The sequence below is a fragment of the Penicillium samsonianum genome, assembly GCF_028829775.1.
Source record: "Penicillium samsonianum strain IBT 33392 chromosome Unknown utg000002l_segment0_segment0, whole genome shotgun sequence".
NCBI classification, from domain to species: Eukaryota; Fungi; Ascomycota; class Eurotiomycetes; order Eurotiales; family Aspergillaceae; genus Penicillium; species Penicillium samsonianum.
The window spans coordinates 2,521,551-2,536,115 of NW_026643260.1; the positions used below are offsets into that span (position 1 = coordinate 2,521,551).

Sequence of the window (14,565 nt, forward strand, 5' to 3'; positions counted from 1 at the left end):
CAATATATAAGGCTGTGTATCAATTTGACACCCTACGAACAAGATGAGCCAATATCTCGGAGCTCAAATGTGGAGGTTGTAGAGCTATACCTACCTGAACAGTAGTAATAAATTCTGTGCAAGGAAAATAGCTTGGGTATAGAGTGATATCAAAGTCATCAATTCCCAATCTCGACCCTACGTTCCAACACGGACCGAGCCTCAGCTTCCGATAGAGACTCGATCTCTAATTCAGCAAGCACACCCCGTGCACTCTCGTTATCCCTAAACAGCCTCTTCTCCACATCCCATAGCCTTAAAGGCACGTCCTCCTTTGAAGAGACGTCCACTTCTTGCTCAGCCGTACTCAAGCAAAGGATACGCAGTCCCTCACTGAGCTTTTTGATAGTTTGGAATGAGATGCCCGCCCGACTAGATGCACCTAGTGCAGAATCCACGACATGACAGAGATGGTCGACATCGCTGGCAAGCTGGGCCGCTCCGGTCTCAGAAAAGGTGTGTTTGGTCAGGACGCTGTCCCAGATATAGCTCTGGACAGACAACAGGAGCTGGCGCGAGACTCGTCGTAGAGGCGCAGTGCCCAGTGCGCGAGAGAGGAAGGAGAGTTGCGTGGACAAGACACGCATTGCATGGGCGAGATCGGAAGTGGGTGAGAGGGGAGATGCCGTCGCTGTGGCAGAGGGGGCTGACAGCGTAGCCCACGTGGATACGCGGGAGTAGGGCTTCAGAGCGGCGAGGATATTAGAGGATAAGGTCGAGGTGATGATAGTTTCTGAGCGAAGTCGGAGACGACGGTAGGCAGATGCCGTCTCATCGAAGAGAGCGCCATCGGATGAGGTCTCGGTGTGGGCGCCGTTGTTGTTGGCGACTGCGGGCGAGGTACGCGACGCAACCTCTGCGACAGACATAGTACCAGCTACGTTGCGACCGCTGTCTCGGTTTTGTCGAACCCGATCTTGAAGTTCGGACCACAGCTCAACGAAGAACACATCGTTGCTCCAATCCTCCATCTTCTTTTCGAGATATTCCGCACTTCCGAAGACCCTGCAAAGCCGCTCCAGCCCGGCGACACCCTCGACGCTGGCTTGCCCGTCGGCTCTCTGTACAGTGCGTCCAAGCGTCGACGTCATCGCGAGGTAGGCCTCTAGTGCAGAATAGAGGCGCTCATGGAACTGGTCGAAAATTGTGATTTGAATGTCAATGAGAAACCGCAGCTTCTGACTAAAAGACGACAGGGGCTGATAGCGCTCGGTTATGGTTTCGAGAAGGTCATTCACGCGGATTGCAGCCTTTGTTGGTTTCGTTGCAGTGACCTCCATGCCATCGTAGTCGATTTCACCGCTGTCCGCGGTGTCGATGATATCTTGGTATCGCGCCAACGCAAAGTCCTTCTCAACCTGAAGCCATCGATCATACCAGCCCTGTTTGGTCAACACTTCCCAGGTCATGCCCTTCCAGTTGTCGTCCGCATATGGATCTGGCATATAGTTCCATGTTTCTCGGATCTCGTTATCGAAGTTCATCAGTTCATGAATGAAATGGCTGAGCAACTGAGGGTAGTTTGAGATTTGAGGGAGGAACAAGCTGATCTTCTGTCTCAGCATAGGAAGCAATGCAGTAATGTAACTATGTGATGCATTGTAAAAGTTCCATTCTAAACCTGGACCGACTGCCTCGGCCCTTTCATCGAAGATGGGCTGCAGGTAAGAAACGAAAAATCCGCCGTATTGGTTGACAATGTCCATTATGTGCGAGAGGAAATATTCCGGCTAGAACCCAAGTTAGGCTTCTGATGCTGCGTAGATCCAGGGCCACATTACCTTATCCAGTCGGTTTGTTGGCTTGTCTCCACTAAAGTGATATTTGAATCGGAGATCGAGATGATGCACCATAACCTCTAATGGAAATAGGACTGGTGGGTCGAAGCTCAGTCCGAAAGCTAGTGAATCACGGCTTTGAAGTTCACTAAGAGAAAACTTGTTAGAACATGCATCCAGGCATGAAGCGACTGATCATACGGTAATTGCAGGTCGATCAACAGTTCAACATCTTGCCTCCATCGGTCCAGGAGCTGGTCGGTAATATTCAGTTGTCTTGTCGGCCATTTCAACTCTTCCAGCGTCTTCTGCAGCCGGTCGCCAAAGTATTTCTTCATCTGTTGTCTCAATGCAGAGGCTAGTTTGTCTGTATAGTCGACAAGATGGGGGGCCGCCCCTTCGGCAGCAGGCTGGACATCCTTCAGTAGTCCAACGATGGTGCGTAGTCGGGCATACGGCTTCAAAGCGGCGCGTGGTTCGGAGGCAATGTCTGTCAAAGCTTGCTTGCTGTATTGCTGTCTCAGTATCCAGCCCCTCACGATTCGTGAACGTGGCATTACCTCAATTCCTCGGCTTCCTTGAGCAACTCCACATATCCCTTGGATAATTCAAGCCGTTGGAGCTTCTCCATGCTCTTTTCCAGACTCCGTACGGCCTCATCACTAGTTTCGGATTGTGTGATGGCCATTAATCGTCGGTCGATGTCCGCTTGCTCCGCGGTGAACGCCTCGGCTTGCTTTCGAGTGGCTTCGGCATGGTCATTAGAGGCTTTTGTCGCATTTGAGAGTGCTTCGCCGGCTTCCGCTAGCTATTTGGTTGCGAGTTTGCATCAGTAGTGTATAGAGAGAAGGTCGGTGTTGTGAGGGGTGGTACCTGCTTCCGCTGAAGCTCCTGTTGCGCGCGCAGACTGGATAGCAGCGAATCTAAACTCTCCAGATCGGCAGAAACCTGAATCTTGTCATTTAAATAATCTTCAACGCGAGTCCGCTCATGCGAAGATAATTTCGTGAGGGAGGCCATTGTTGAAGGAGGAAACTTGACTGCGGAAGCGCAAGGTGTCGCGAATGTTGATCTCCGCCTTTTGGACTGACGTCTTCCGCAGTGGCAACCATGAGCTCTTACACTATCAACACTTTGAATAATGTCCAGTCCAGCCAAGAAGCGGAAAAGAAATGGAGATTCGTCGCCACCGACGCGCAGTATTAAGTCGTTCTTTAAAGGACAGACCACCGAACAAATCAATTTAAAAGCTCCCGATGTCACTGAGCAATCTCTCTCCGACGAAGCTCTTGCGCGCAAGTTACAGGCTGAGTGGAATGAGCAGGAAAACGCAAGCACTCCCGCCGAAGATACACAAGCAGATTCGCAGATCAATCCAGCTCCATATACATTAGATTCGCCTGTTTCACCCCCGGTAGCACCGGTGATACCAAAGAAGAGCACTCTCTCACTACAGTCATCAGCTGGCACGGAGGATACAATATCCCTTGCTATTCCTCTTGATCAAACCCCCCAGACATTCGACGCGAGTCAATGCGCAGCAGAACTGCGGTCGCATTGGGCAACCGAAGGCGGGGATGCTTCTTACGCTTTATTAACGAGAGCCTTTGTCCTGGCGAATGCGACAACCAGTCGAATAAAGATTGTCGATACGCTGGTCAACTTTCTTCGGGTTCTGATTGAAGGGGACCCATCGAGTGTCCTGCCTGCTGTGTGGCTAGCAACCAATTCCATATCACCTCCATACGATGAACTAGAGCTAGGCCTGGGAGGCTCTTCCATCTCCAAGGCACTAAAAAAGATATACGGCCTCAATAACCAAGGACTCAAAACCCTGTATGATAAGCACGGCGATGCAGGAGATGTTGCATTCGAAGCCAAAAAACGACAATCATTCACTCTGATGAAGCCGAAGCCGTTAAGAATCAAAGGAGTATACCAGTCACTGAAGAAAATCGCCACTAGCAAAGGAACTGGTAGTCAAGAAACCAAGCAGAGGATCGTCGAGAAGCTTCTACAGGATACGCGCGGCGCCGAGGAGAGTCGATACATTGTCCGGACATTGGTCCAAAATCTACGAATTGGCGCAGTCAAAACGACGATGCTGATTGCTCTCGCACGAGCTGTCTTATATTCCAAGCCAGTCGGGGCTGATTTCGAGGTTCGGCCGCCGCATCAAATTTCACGCTTGAAGAAGGACGAGCTTGCCGAAATCTACAGCAATGCGGAAGAAATCGTCAAAGCGTCATATGCTAGACATCCTAATTACAATGAGTTGGTGCCCTGCTTATTAGAGATTGGGCCCACGGAAGAGCTTTTGGTCAGATGCGGCCTATCCATGCACATTCCACTAAGGCCGATGCTGGGCAGCATCACACGCGATCTGTCGGAAATGTTGACGAAGCTCCAAGGCCGGGACTTCAGCTGCGAGTACAAATATGACGGGCAACGTGCGCAGGTACACTGCGACGAGAAAGGGAAAGTTTCTATCTTCTCACGCCATCTTGAGCTCATGACGGAGAAATATCCAGATCTTGTCTTCCTAGTCCCGCAAATACGGGGAGAAGGCGTGTCCAGCTTTATTCTGGAGGGAGAAGTAGTTGCTTTGGACCGTGAGACTGGCGATCTTAAGCCATTCCAGGTCTTGACCAATCGTGCAAAGAAGAACGTTGAACTCGGAGACATCAAAGTCAATGTCTGTCTTTTCGCGTTCGACCTCATGTATCTCAACGGCGAGCCTTTGCTAGATCGCCCCTTTCGAGAACGCCGCGAACTACTTCGCAGTCTCTTTGTAGAGATTCCAAAACACTTCGGGTGGGTGAAGAGCCTGGATGCGACATCAGCGGATTCCGAGTCTGTCCTTGAGTTTTTCAAGTCTGCCATTGATGTCAAATGCGAGGGCATTATGGTAAAACTTCTCGACAACCAGCCCAGTGCGAACCCTCAAGTCAACAACAACCTCCCCAACGAAACAGCTACCACAACCACCGAGCAAGCAAATCAAGCAGCATCCGACCTAATAACCAACATCAAACCCAAGGAAAAACCCACCCGACGCAAACCCCTCCTCTCAACCTACGAACCAGACAAACGCCTCGAATCCTGGCTTAAAGTAAAGAAAGACTACAGCACATCCTCCGAAACCCTCGACCTAATCCCGATAGCCGGGTGGCACGGCCAAGGCCGCAAAGCGAAATGGTGGTCCCCGATCCTACTAGCAGTACGCAACCCAGAAACGGGATCCCTGGAAGCCGTAACAAAATGCATGTCAGGGTTCACGGACAAATTTTACCAAAGCAACAAAGAAAAGTACGCGCATGGCAGTACGAACGTCATCTCACGCCCCAGCTACATCGAGTACCACGGCGAACCAGACGTGTGGTTTGAGCCGTGCGAAGTGTGGGAAATGGCTTTCGCAGATATCACGCTCAGTCCTACGTATACGGCTGCTATTGGGCTAGTTAGCGATGAGCGCGGGTTGAGTCTGCGCTTTCCACGATTTATCAAGGTTCGTGAGGATAAATCTATTGACGAGGCTACCTCGTCGGATTATCTGGCATTGCTGTGGCGGAAGCAGATGGAGCGGACTGGGGAGGTCGGGGAGATTGGAGAGGTTGGTCTGGAGGAGGGAATGGAGTAGGTTTATTTACTTGTTCTTGTAAACGGCGGACCTGTGAATTGCCTGTTCGAGTTAGTTTTGCCTATTTGGGTTTAGCGCCCTAATACGCAGTCCTATAGACGTTCGGCGACTAAAGCAAGTCTTTCCAAAAGGGCAGGGCTAGGTACCCCTCCTTTGAAAATGAAATGAAAGGGAACTTCATGACTCGTTATTTCCAATAAGCATGTCAGAATGCGTCGCTTTGACCTCTGTTGTCTATCTACAGCAAATAATAGCTTAGCTCTCGGAAATTACACCGGAGCACCGCAGGGCTCAGCAAAGAGGTTCATAGCAAAAGCACCGTATGTTGTGAATTTCATAGGATCCATTGGATACTAACAGTGCACTCATCAGTTTGCGGCCTTTTGTACAGGGATGAAATGCACGCGCGTGCGCTAATTCGTGGGGGTGAAAACGGCACAAGGGGCCTATAAATCTATAAGATTAATTTGGATATTTTTCTAACGTGAAAAATCGTAAAAATCGGGAAAAGGAAATAAGGCAACCCGTTATGACTCCCCTAAGAAAGAGATAGTGTCTACGTCTAAGTGAAGCCCTAAGGTAGGCAAAGATTATCGATCTACGACTGAAGTATCGCTAAATGCAAGATTATACTGCGATACTTGGTTGCTAGAGGATGGCAAATGGCCCAATGAGAACAGGGGTCCGAGATGATTGGAGGAAGGAGATGCAGATAATTAGCTTTCTAGCGTCCCTCCCCTTCATTTTCTTTCTTCTCTCCCTAGCTTAGTGTTTCTTGTTGAATAGAACTCGTTACTTTGAAATTGCCGACTCACAATACCCTCCACTGGGCGAAATATATAGCCTTTAGACTGCGCTAAACAAGAACTGCTATTTATGGAACCAGCATTGTATAGTAGTCCCGATATCTTACTGTCTATACGATAGGTAACATACTAAGATAACGGCCTAAGTCTATAATAGACCAGCTCCCGAAAGTGCCGGAAAAGAGTGGAAGTGTGCAATTCATGTTGAAGCCAAACTTGGCAGCTACTGTACCAGCCAGGCAGATCAATTTCCCAGTTTCGGATGATGCTGGAGGAAAATATGAGCGGGGAGAGCTCCGGCCATGAAGATGCGATCACATCTTATTATAGACCTCAAATCAGGTTGAAAAGACATTGCAAACCAACAAGGCCAGTCATACCGCTCTATATACGATCTAAAACCCCCGTTACTCGCTATTCCCGTGCTTCCTTTTTGTAAATGGAATTGTAGCTCTTATGTGGCTGATTAACAAAGTGTTTTTGTAAATGAGCACATCCCAACTGAGAGGTATGAGAAGCTAGATCTAATCTAACCCTGAATTAGACCCATAAGTCTATATACTGCTGTCCGGCTGCTAACCACTGTCATCAACGTCTGCACATCTCAAGGTGGGAATTGGTCGGTAATGGCTATTATAACAACTGCTGTTACTGGAGCAACTCTTCTGATCTATTCAACACTTCTTGCGCTTTACTGATTTTATAAGTAAGAGCGGATCAGAACAGAAGATAGAGATATTCGGCGTTTTCAGCATCTATCACGCAAAGATACGGCCAGTTAAGTCGATGGAGACCACTGTATTTGCGCGTCTTCACAAAATTAAGCATTGGGCCCCTCGCTCTCTTCTGGCAACGCATTCTCAATGGATTCATTGGATTCTTTCCATGCTCGCAAGGCTGCCAGTTCTTCCTCTGGAGTCACTACATCCTTGTTCAAATGCTGTTGCAGGTCTTGAATTACACCCCCAATCTCGACATCCGACTTCTCGGTCGAACAAACAACGGTCACCGAGTATAAGGTTGCGTTCATACTGGTAATGCTGTAAACGTTTCCTCTCACATGATCAGCAATGCTGACGAACATATCGTCGATTGAAGCGGCGAACGTAGCTCCGATACTTCGAAACGTGGAATTGCCATGAATGTTGAACCACGTCACGTGGACCAAAGGAGGACCAAGAAATGTATCTGTCCGGGTGTTTTGCCGGATTTCTCCCGTCCTGGGATCCTGAAATCTCCCATCCACGATAGGGACTTTATGTTTAGGGTGCCAGGGGGTCTGATATCTCATAATGGACGATAGCTCGACGGCTGTACTTGAAAGACGCGTGTGGCTGGAATGGGATATCCGGAGATATAATGTTTTGTGGGACTGAATCTCACTGAAAGAAAATGAATGGGACCTTTGTTTTAAAGGTGGAAATGTGATTGCCTCGCGAGCTCGAAGTCCTTTGTGCTGTTATCTCTGTGGGTGTCTGTAAACAATCCACTTATCATTGACACAGAGCAAGGATTAAATCGAGATTCCTCGACTCTGCGCTAGCGCCCCTGAAATATAATGCTACCACACACCACTCGGCCGTGAGTTGCCGCAGTCATATGTAACCACTCAAAGTACGGTTACATTCAACCTGACCTTACGGGGGTGCCCTTTTTCCTAAAGAGAAAGCTCCGTAAGGACGGGCTTGTTAGGTAGTAATATATGCGGGGTTTTAATGGTCAACTGTGCTATAGGAAATTGGCTTGGTTATTAAAGAAAAAGGCATATTGGGCAGGACATTGCGCCGATCCGCGATGCCGTATCTGTCGTGGTGCTGTGGACTAGCTATGAGAAATGTTATATAGAAAGGCATAAAGGACGGAGCCTTTCTGACGGAATACCTCGAAGTTTAAGTTTGTCTACACATTCATTCTACGAAATATACTTTCAATCGTGACGCTCCACTGTTAGTCAAGATGAAGGCTCAGGTTCGTCCTCCTTTTGCTAGGAATTTTTATATCTTTGACTTTTTTTTGATTTGTACCTCGTGCACATGGACAGATCAGTCTCACGTCAGTCGTATGGCTTCTTGCGACGATGAGCTCGGCAATTCCTATTACCAATGATCCCCGAGATGAAGGGCTCAATAGCCTTCCGAAGAAGAATTTTATTTATCGTTTGAACTGTTCGACCCGCGCCAATGCCTTCTTTTGTCAGCATCATGGCGCCTACTGCTCAACATTTCATGTCCACGGCAGCGCCTTCTGCACCAACGATTGTCAATGTATAATTGATGAATCTTGCACCCGTCCACATTGTAGACTGGAGGCTCCTGCCGAAGATTCGAACGATTCTGGGAACTCCGAGAATTCTTCTATTAGCACCTCTACTGATGAAGCGGTTCCTACCCCTTTGGCAATTTGAGACTAAATATCTGATTAAAGTCTTGATTCTCGGGGATTCCTGGGCTTGTAAGGAAGGTCATCGGGTGTAAAAACTTATCAGAACTCTTGGATGGAAAACAGTTGCTTCTGTCACTGCCTATTTTGGAAAATATTCTAGGACCCGGATGTTACAGACGTGTGTTTGTAATTTAATTCTCCTGGCCCCTCGCCGAGTTGGATCCCAGGTTACGTGATGTATATAACTCTGTAGGAGTGCAAAAACACTGTTTGGACAGAGGCATGTTGATGAAAAACAAATGGCTATTTGGGAGTCGATCAAATGTGCCATTTTAACCCTGATAACACTGTAATCTTTGAAGGGCGAGGCTGTTTATTCGGTGATCAAGAAGATTTTCATATGTTTCCTTGAGGAGGGAATTTGAATATACTAGATAGGATGAAAAGGAAGGCACGAATTTTCCTACGACACTAAAACTGGTGTTGCGCTCATTGCCGACCCGCTCTATTCTCTAGTAAGTCCTTACTCTCCTGTAACTTCCTACTCTTATAGAGCCGAGCCGTAGAGAAAACTAGGGATCTACTAGCTTTAAGGAGGAATTGAAGATAAAAATGGTGTGTCGTCTAGAACATAATATAAAGGATTGTCTACAAGACCACCAAAGAGAGGAGGAGAAGGGTTTGATAGCTGGGACATAGCGTAGACGCAAGGGGTGGAAAGAAAGTAGAAATGAGGAAGATAGACCACTTACAAACCCACAGGTCCTCATATTCTATATGAAAAATGAGTACGACTGGTAGTGTTAGTTCACGACTTCTTCACGATTTAATACCAGAAATAACCCGAGAACTAGCTATATGATCCTGGAACTTAGCAACGAGTATAAGTCATCCAAGTAGAACTATAGCGTAGTGGTCGACATACAGACGAGCGTGAATATAGCATCTACACTTCCTTAGGCGTGATCCGCTCCTTGGCTATAAACTTGTCGAAGGCTTTGGCCGCATCTCGACAAAGCCGTGGAAGTGCGGTGGCTGACATTGCTGTATGTAATCGTGGTATTTCTGTATCCCTTGGATCCTGCATAGAATTAGTGTATTGGTCAAGTATATGTGTAGAGACTTGACAGAGTGGCTCTGATTTGTCGGAGGAACTACGAGCCTCCCATATATTTGCCTTCGTGTATAATGAATTATTCCACTGCTGATTCAATTTCTCCACCCAACCCTGAGATGCAGATGGAGTCGGCTAACAGCAGGCAATATGGGACTCGCGGAGACTCTTCAAAATGGACAAGATCCACTGTGCCTGACATTCAGCGGTCGTGGGAACGTTCACTTTAATTGTTGGACCCTGTGGACCGAATAGATAGAACATGTTAGGGAATCCAGGGACAGCCATCCACAGATAGGAAATGATACGGGTTTTCCAGACGTCGGTCAAGTGCACGCCGTGCTTGCCGGTGATGTTCAATCTGGTTATACCAGTACTCAAAGTCTCGAATCCAGTTGCGCAGATAATGACGTCGAATTCGCGTTCGGTTGAGCCACTCTGGATGCCTTTTCTGGTGATCTTTGTCAACTCTTCTTTCCTGGTGTCTACCACACCCACGTTGGGCCTATTGAATGACTCGTAATAATTGTCCACAAAGCAAGCCCTTTTGACTCCAATCGGATAGGGAAATATGCGCGGGACGAGTATGTCTCGTTTGGTTGGTTCTCTTATCTTCGCTCGAGTCAGCTTCGCCCAGGACGAATATAACTGTTCGTTGGCTTCTCTGTTCGCTAAGACATCCGAAAAGTTGCCCCAGATGAGACCAAGACTTCCTTCCTTGTATAACCGCATGTTCAGGATATCACGCAGTGGAGACCCTACGGCCACCGACTCCGAATCTTGAAAGGAATAGTCGAGGCCGGAGAACGATTTCGGTGATCGTCTAAAAGCCGCGCGAGTCCTTTCCGGTGTCAAAGATGCAGCATGCGGATTGGAAAATTTGTCAGATTCGGTTGAGACTGGGATAACCACAACAGGCGTCCTTTGATAGACTGTCAAACTTTTCACTTCGGGCGCAATTCTAGCGACCACCTGAGCTCCCGAGGCGCCGGTACCGAGAACAGCAACCCGCTTGTCCTTCAGGGAAACTCCTGAAAGTGGCCAGGTTCCAATGTGATGAAGCTCCCCTTGAAACTGATGGATACCTCTGATTGCTGGCAGAGATGGGATGGAAGCAAATCCAACCGCGGGAATAAACCACCGCGCGGTCAAGCACCTTCCATCAGACAGCCAGACGGACCAGAGGAAATCCTCGTTGAACGACGCTTGAATAACAGTGGCACCGAAGTCAAAGTCCTTGCTCACATTCCACTTAGAATCGATGTGTTGGAAATAATCACGAATCTCGCCATGCTCTGGAAATCTTTCTGAGAATGTCCAATCGCTAGCTAATGTCTCGTCTTGAATTTGGTAGAAGGGCTGGGGACTATCACATCGTGCGCCGGGGTAGCGATTGGCGTACCAAACCCCACCGAGGCCGTTGTAACGCCAAATCCCTCGTAAATTAAATCCGTTTCCCCTCAACCTGGATTTATCGTCAGAGATGCTGGTAGAGACTGAAGGAGAGAAAAGTTAGGGACAAACAGATACAGCATGCGGATTCCTGCGAAACCAGCACCCACCACAATCGCGTCAAAGTCAGGAGACATGATTGGACTGGTGATAAGAACAATGTAATACAGATGATGTTCGAGTCAACAGGAAGGGGTGATACAGTATTATTGCATTGAATAAGTCTGGCCTTGTGGGACGAAAGCAAATAATTTATACGGGATGAATGATCTTTAAGTAGCACCTATCTTATGATATTAGTAGTATAGCGAGAGGATGGTCGCCTCTCGTACATCCGTTCAATGTGGATTCTAGTATCAATACCATTTCAGCCTAATTTGAATAGCATTGCATCCATGGATGTCTTCACCCTCTTCCAGCTTTCGTCTGACGAGTTTGTACAACTCCAGGTGCTGGTCATGATGTGACTGATTATACGTATCTATGCAGATCGTGATCCGTGGCTCATTCATATAAAAACGGTGAAGGAATACGAGCAGCCAACCCGTGGTGGCGGCCAATCACTCCGTCGAATTCATGTTGGGGTAGCTCTGTGTAACTGTATCCATATACACGTGCTTCTGTACCACACATCTCGGGAGGAGCGTTGTGGGAAAAGGCAGCATATCTATACATAACTACGGGCGACATGATGCTAAATGACGCAGGCTTAAGGGCTTGAGCACGTTTTATCTTGACGCAGCGGTCCGATATGTGTTTCGAAAGAATCTATAGCATCATAATATCACACACAATCACAGGAACAGTAGATCTCTTATCTTATAAATAGTGATGCCATATCCTGTAGCATACGATAGACATATCATACCATCCACAGGATATTTTATTACCTATTTGGCCCAGTGGCCCAATGGTTAACGCGCCGTGCCTGTACAACATACAGGAACACGGAGAGCGGGGGTGACTCCCCCCTAGGCCCTTTCTTTTATATGTATCATGCATGATATGAGATTTATTATCGGTTACTCGGCCATACCGTTAGGGACAGTGTCAACGGCTATATGGGTAGACGCTCATTATATACTATGCCAAGCGGAGGAGGGAACACCGATATTATGAGGGCTCTCGTTAAATTTAAGAAGGGGGAACAGTAGCTGTGAGTAGGTGAGAGGCATATGTCGCCAAGACTTCTTTTTCAACTTGTCCGTCATCCGGTCCAAATGTGTCATTGGGAATAGGGCTCCCTTCGCTGTCGGTGATATTGCACGAGCGCCCTTCAAATCCCATGACCATGTCTTCCTGGATCTCGAAACACTTGATCGAAATCCTTTCCCATTCTCCGTTAAGTGCCTTTTCTCCAACTGCATCAGGCATGGCTCACCCAGTGGCGGTCAACGTATATACTGTTTGGGGGATAAGGTCGGCGTTTGAGAAACAGATATCTTTGTTTTATAATCCACTGCACGCTCGAGGCGGCGAGAGAACCCACACTGAAGGTCGAAAGTTGAAGACGGTAAAGTTCAGATTCGTACTTTAGACTGTCAAATTTCATCGACAGTTTCAGGTCTGTCAGCGTGGTTGTCTGATGTCTGATGGTAAATACGCCAAGCATAGACTGGTTTCCGCCCCCACTCAGTAGTGTAAGCCTAGGTTGTATCCGGTATTGACTTCAGCCTTGCTTACTTTGGTTATCCTTAAATTTGACCCAATCCTTCCAGGTTCGCTCCTGATCTCGATATATCTCATATTAATTGGACCAGGCATGATTTCCGTCAAATCGCGTCGTAGCACACCCAAAGTTCGAACTGGGTGTGCCACCTGCAAGTGAGTACATTGTCTAACGCTAAGCACACTGATTCTGACTGAGCCAGAACCCACCGAGTCAAATGCGACGAGCAACGTCCCAGATGTCGCCGGTGCACTTCCACCGGACGAAACTGTCCCGGATATCCCCAAGCTCCCCGCCCCCAACCCGAAATCAAGATGTACAGGATTCCATTCAAAGTACCCGGCAGTCGCGCACACCGTGAACTATTTCATTTCTACTGTTGCGAAGCAGCCGACTCTTTATCTCGATTCTCAGATACTACGCTATGGACGCACCTCATCCTGCAGAGAAGCCAAGACCAGTCCGTAATCCGCAATTCTGTTGTTGCGCTCACCTCTCTTTATCGCGACTATATGTTTGTTGGATCACCGCAGCTTGAAGTGTCTGTCAAACACATCCAGCTTATTACCAAAGCGCATTCTCAGCTTCGTGCACATCTTGCCCGGGATCCTTCAGCTGAAGTTGCGCTTATCTGCAGCCTCATATTCTATACCTTCGAGTGTCTGATCGGCAATGTCCAGCAAGCATTATGGCATCTGGATCAAGGTCTGATTCTCCTGCGAAGGTTTCAGACGGATTATGCGTATATTGTGGATAGCCAGGAGACATATGCGCAGTTGATGGTGATCTACTCTCAGCTTGATATTCATGCAAGTATTTTTTCACCCGAGAGAACGCCTATTCTCAGGCTTGCGTTGCCGGCACAAGGGTCGGGGGTGATGCTTACGGTTCCAGAGCGAATTTCTGGTCTATCCCATCTCGAGAACTCGCTTACCGCGCTCCAGAATTGGACGCTATGGCACCTTATGGAATTTGTGGAATACAAGAATCTACCTCAGGCTCAAGTACCATATATTGTTCTTCAGGAAAGATTGCACCTGGAAGCTCAATTTCAGATGTTGGAAGAAATTGTGGAGGAAATAACCACGAGTGAACATTTTCAGTCTTTTACTTCCGCTCAACGCCAACGACTCGTACTTCTACGAAGCCAGGCACTTATCTTCCATGCAGTTCTCTTGGAAAATATCATCTGCACTCTTCATGGCGCCGATATCCCTCTAGAAGCGACTTGCAGATTTAATATCGCTCTCACCCAAATATCAAACCTGATATCTCTGTCATCTGAATCTGAATCTGGGTCTGGGTCTGGGTCTACTTTCGAAAAGAAGACTCCTTCCAATCGAGTCTTCACCCTTTCGACAAATATCATCGCGATGCTATACTTTATCTGCCTAAAAACAAACGACCGCCGTATTTTGCGCACGGCACTCTCCTTGATGCAAGGGTCTCTATTTAGATCTCGTGATGGACTTTGGGATGCACGTACTGCTGTGACTATTGTTAAAGCAATGCTATCCGAAAATGATATACAAAGCGAAGAGCCTCAGATGGATTTCAAACTAGAAGATGTGGGCATTGGAATTGTCGATACAGATGGTGGATTGGAGGAAGCATTCAAAGTGTTAAAACTTGAACAAAGCCAGATCAAACAATTAGATACAAACACAGAACCATAATTCTTTCAA

The 14,565-nt window shown here is 47.6% G+C and overlaps 5 protein-coding genes across 5 annotated transcripts; 2 read left to right on the forward strand and 3 right to left on the reverse strand.

Moving 5' to 3' along the window:
• Positions 1-37: 37 nt before the first annotated feature.
• N7471_002811 (RINT-1 family protein) lies at positions 38-2,957 on the reverse strand. The gene is made up of 5 exons (XM_057275531.1): positions 2,691-2,957; positions 2,378-2,625; positions 2,019-2,324; positions 1,821-1,965; positions 38-1,769 (listed from the first exon to the last, which is right to left on the reverse strand). Exons 1-5 carry the CDS (start codon positions 2,835-2,837, stop codon positions 159-161), a joined length of 2,457 nt encoding a protein of 818 aa, XP_057140169.1. The 5' UTR covers positions 2,838-2,957; the 3' UTR covers positions 38-158.
• A 1-nt stretch (position 2,958) lies between these two features.
• N7471_002812 (putative DNA ligase I) lies at positions 2,959-5,457 on the forward strand (the record flags this gene model as incomplete). Its single annotated transcript, XM_057275532.1, has 1 exon — positions 2,959-5,457. One exon carries the CDS (start codon positions 2,959-2,961, stop codon positions 5,455-5,457), a length of 2,499 nt encoding a protein of 832 aa, XP_057140170.1.
• A 1,626-nt stretch (positions 5,458-7,083) lies between these two features.
• On the reverse strand, positions 7,084-7,554 carry N7471_002813 (uncharacterized protein; the record flags this gene model as incomplete). Its single annotated transcript, XM_057275533.1, has 1 exon — positions 7,084-7,554. The coding sequence occupies one exon, from the start codon at positions 7,552-7,554 to the stop codon at positions 7,084-7,086; it is 471 nt and encodes a 156-aa protein (XP_057140171.1).
• Positions 7,555-9,894: 2,340 nt separating this feature from the next.
• N7471_002814 (flavin-containing monooxygenase) lies at positions 9,895-11,348 on the reverse strand (the record flags this gene model as incomplete). Its single annotated transcript, XM_057275534.1, has 2 exons — positions 9,895-11,224; positions 11,284-11,348. The coding sequence occupies 2 exons, from the start codon at positions 11,346-11,348 to the stop codon at positions 9,895-9,897; spliced, it is 1,395 nt and encodes a 464-aa protein (XP_057140172.1).
• Positions 11,349-13,194: 1,846 nt separating this feature from the next.
• Positions 13,195-14,556, forward strand: N7471_002815 (uncharacterized protein; the record flags this gene model as incomplete). The annotated part of the gene is made up of 1 exon (XM_057275535.1): positions 13,195-14,556. One exon carries the CDS (start codon positions 13,195-13,197, stop codon positions 14,554-14,556), a length of 1,362 nt encoding a protein of 453 aa, XP_057140173.1.
• Positions 14,557-14,565: the final 9 nt, after the last annotated feature.

Coding starts and splice junctions, on each gene's coding strand:
- N7471_002811 (XM_057275531.1), bottom strand. CDS start 2,837: ATGGCCTCCCTCACGAAATTATCTTCGCATGAGCGGACTCGCGTTGAA. Junction 2,626..2,690: donor AGGAGCTTCAGCGGAAGCAG/GTACCACCCCTC, acceptor GCAACCAAATAG/CTAGCGGAAGCCGGCGAAGC. Junction 1,966..2,018: donor TTGATCGACCTGCAATTACC/GTATGATCAGTC, acceptor GTTTTCTCTTAG/TGAACTTCAAAGCCGTGATT.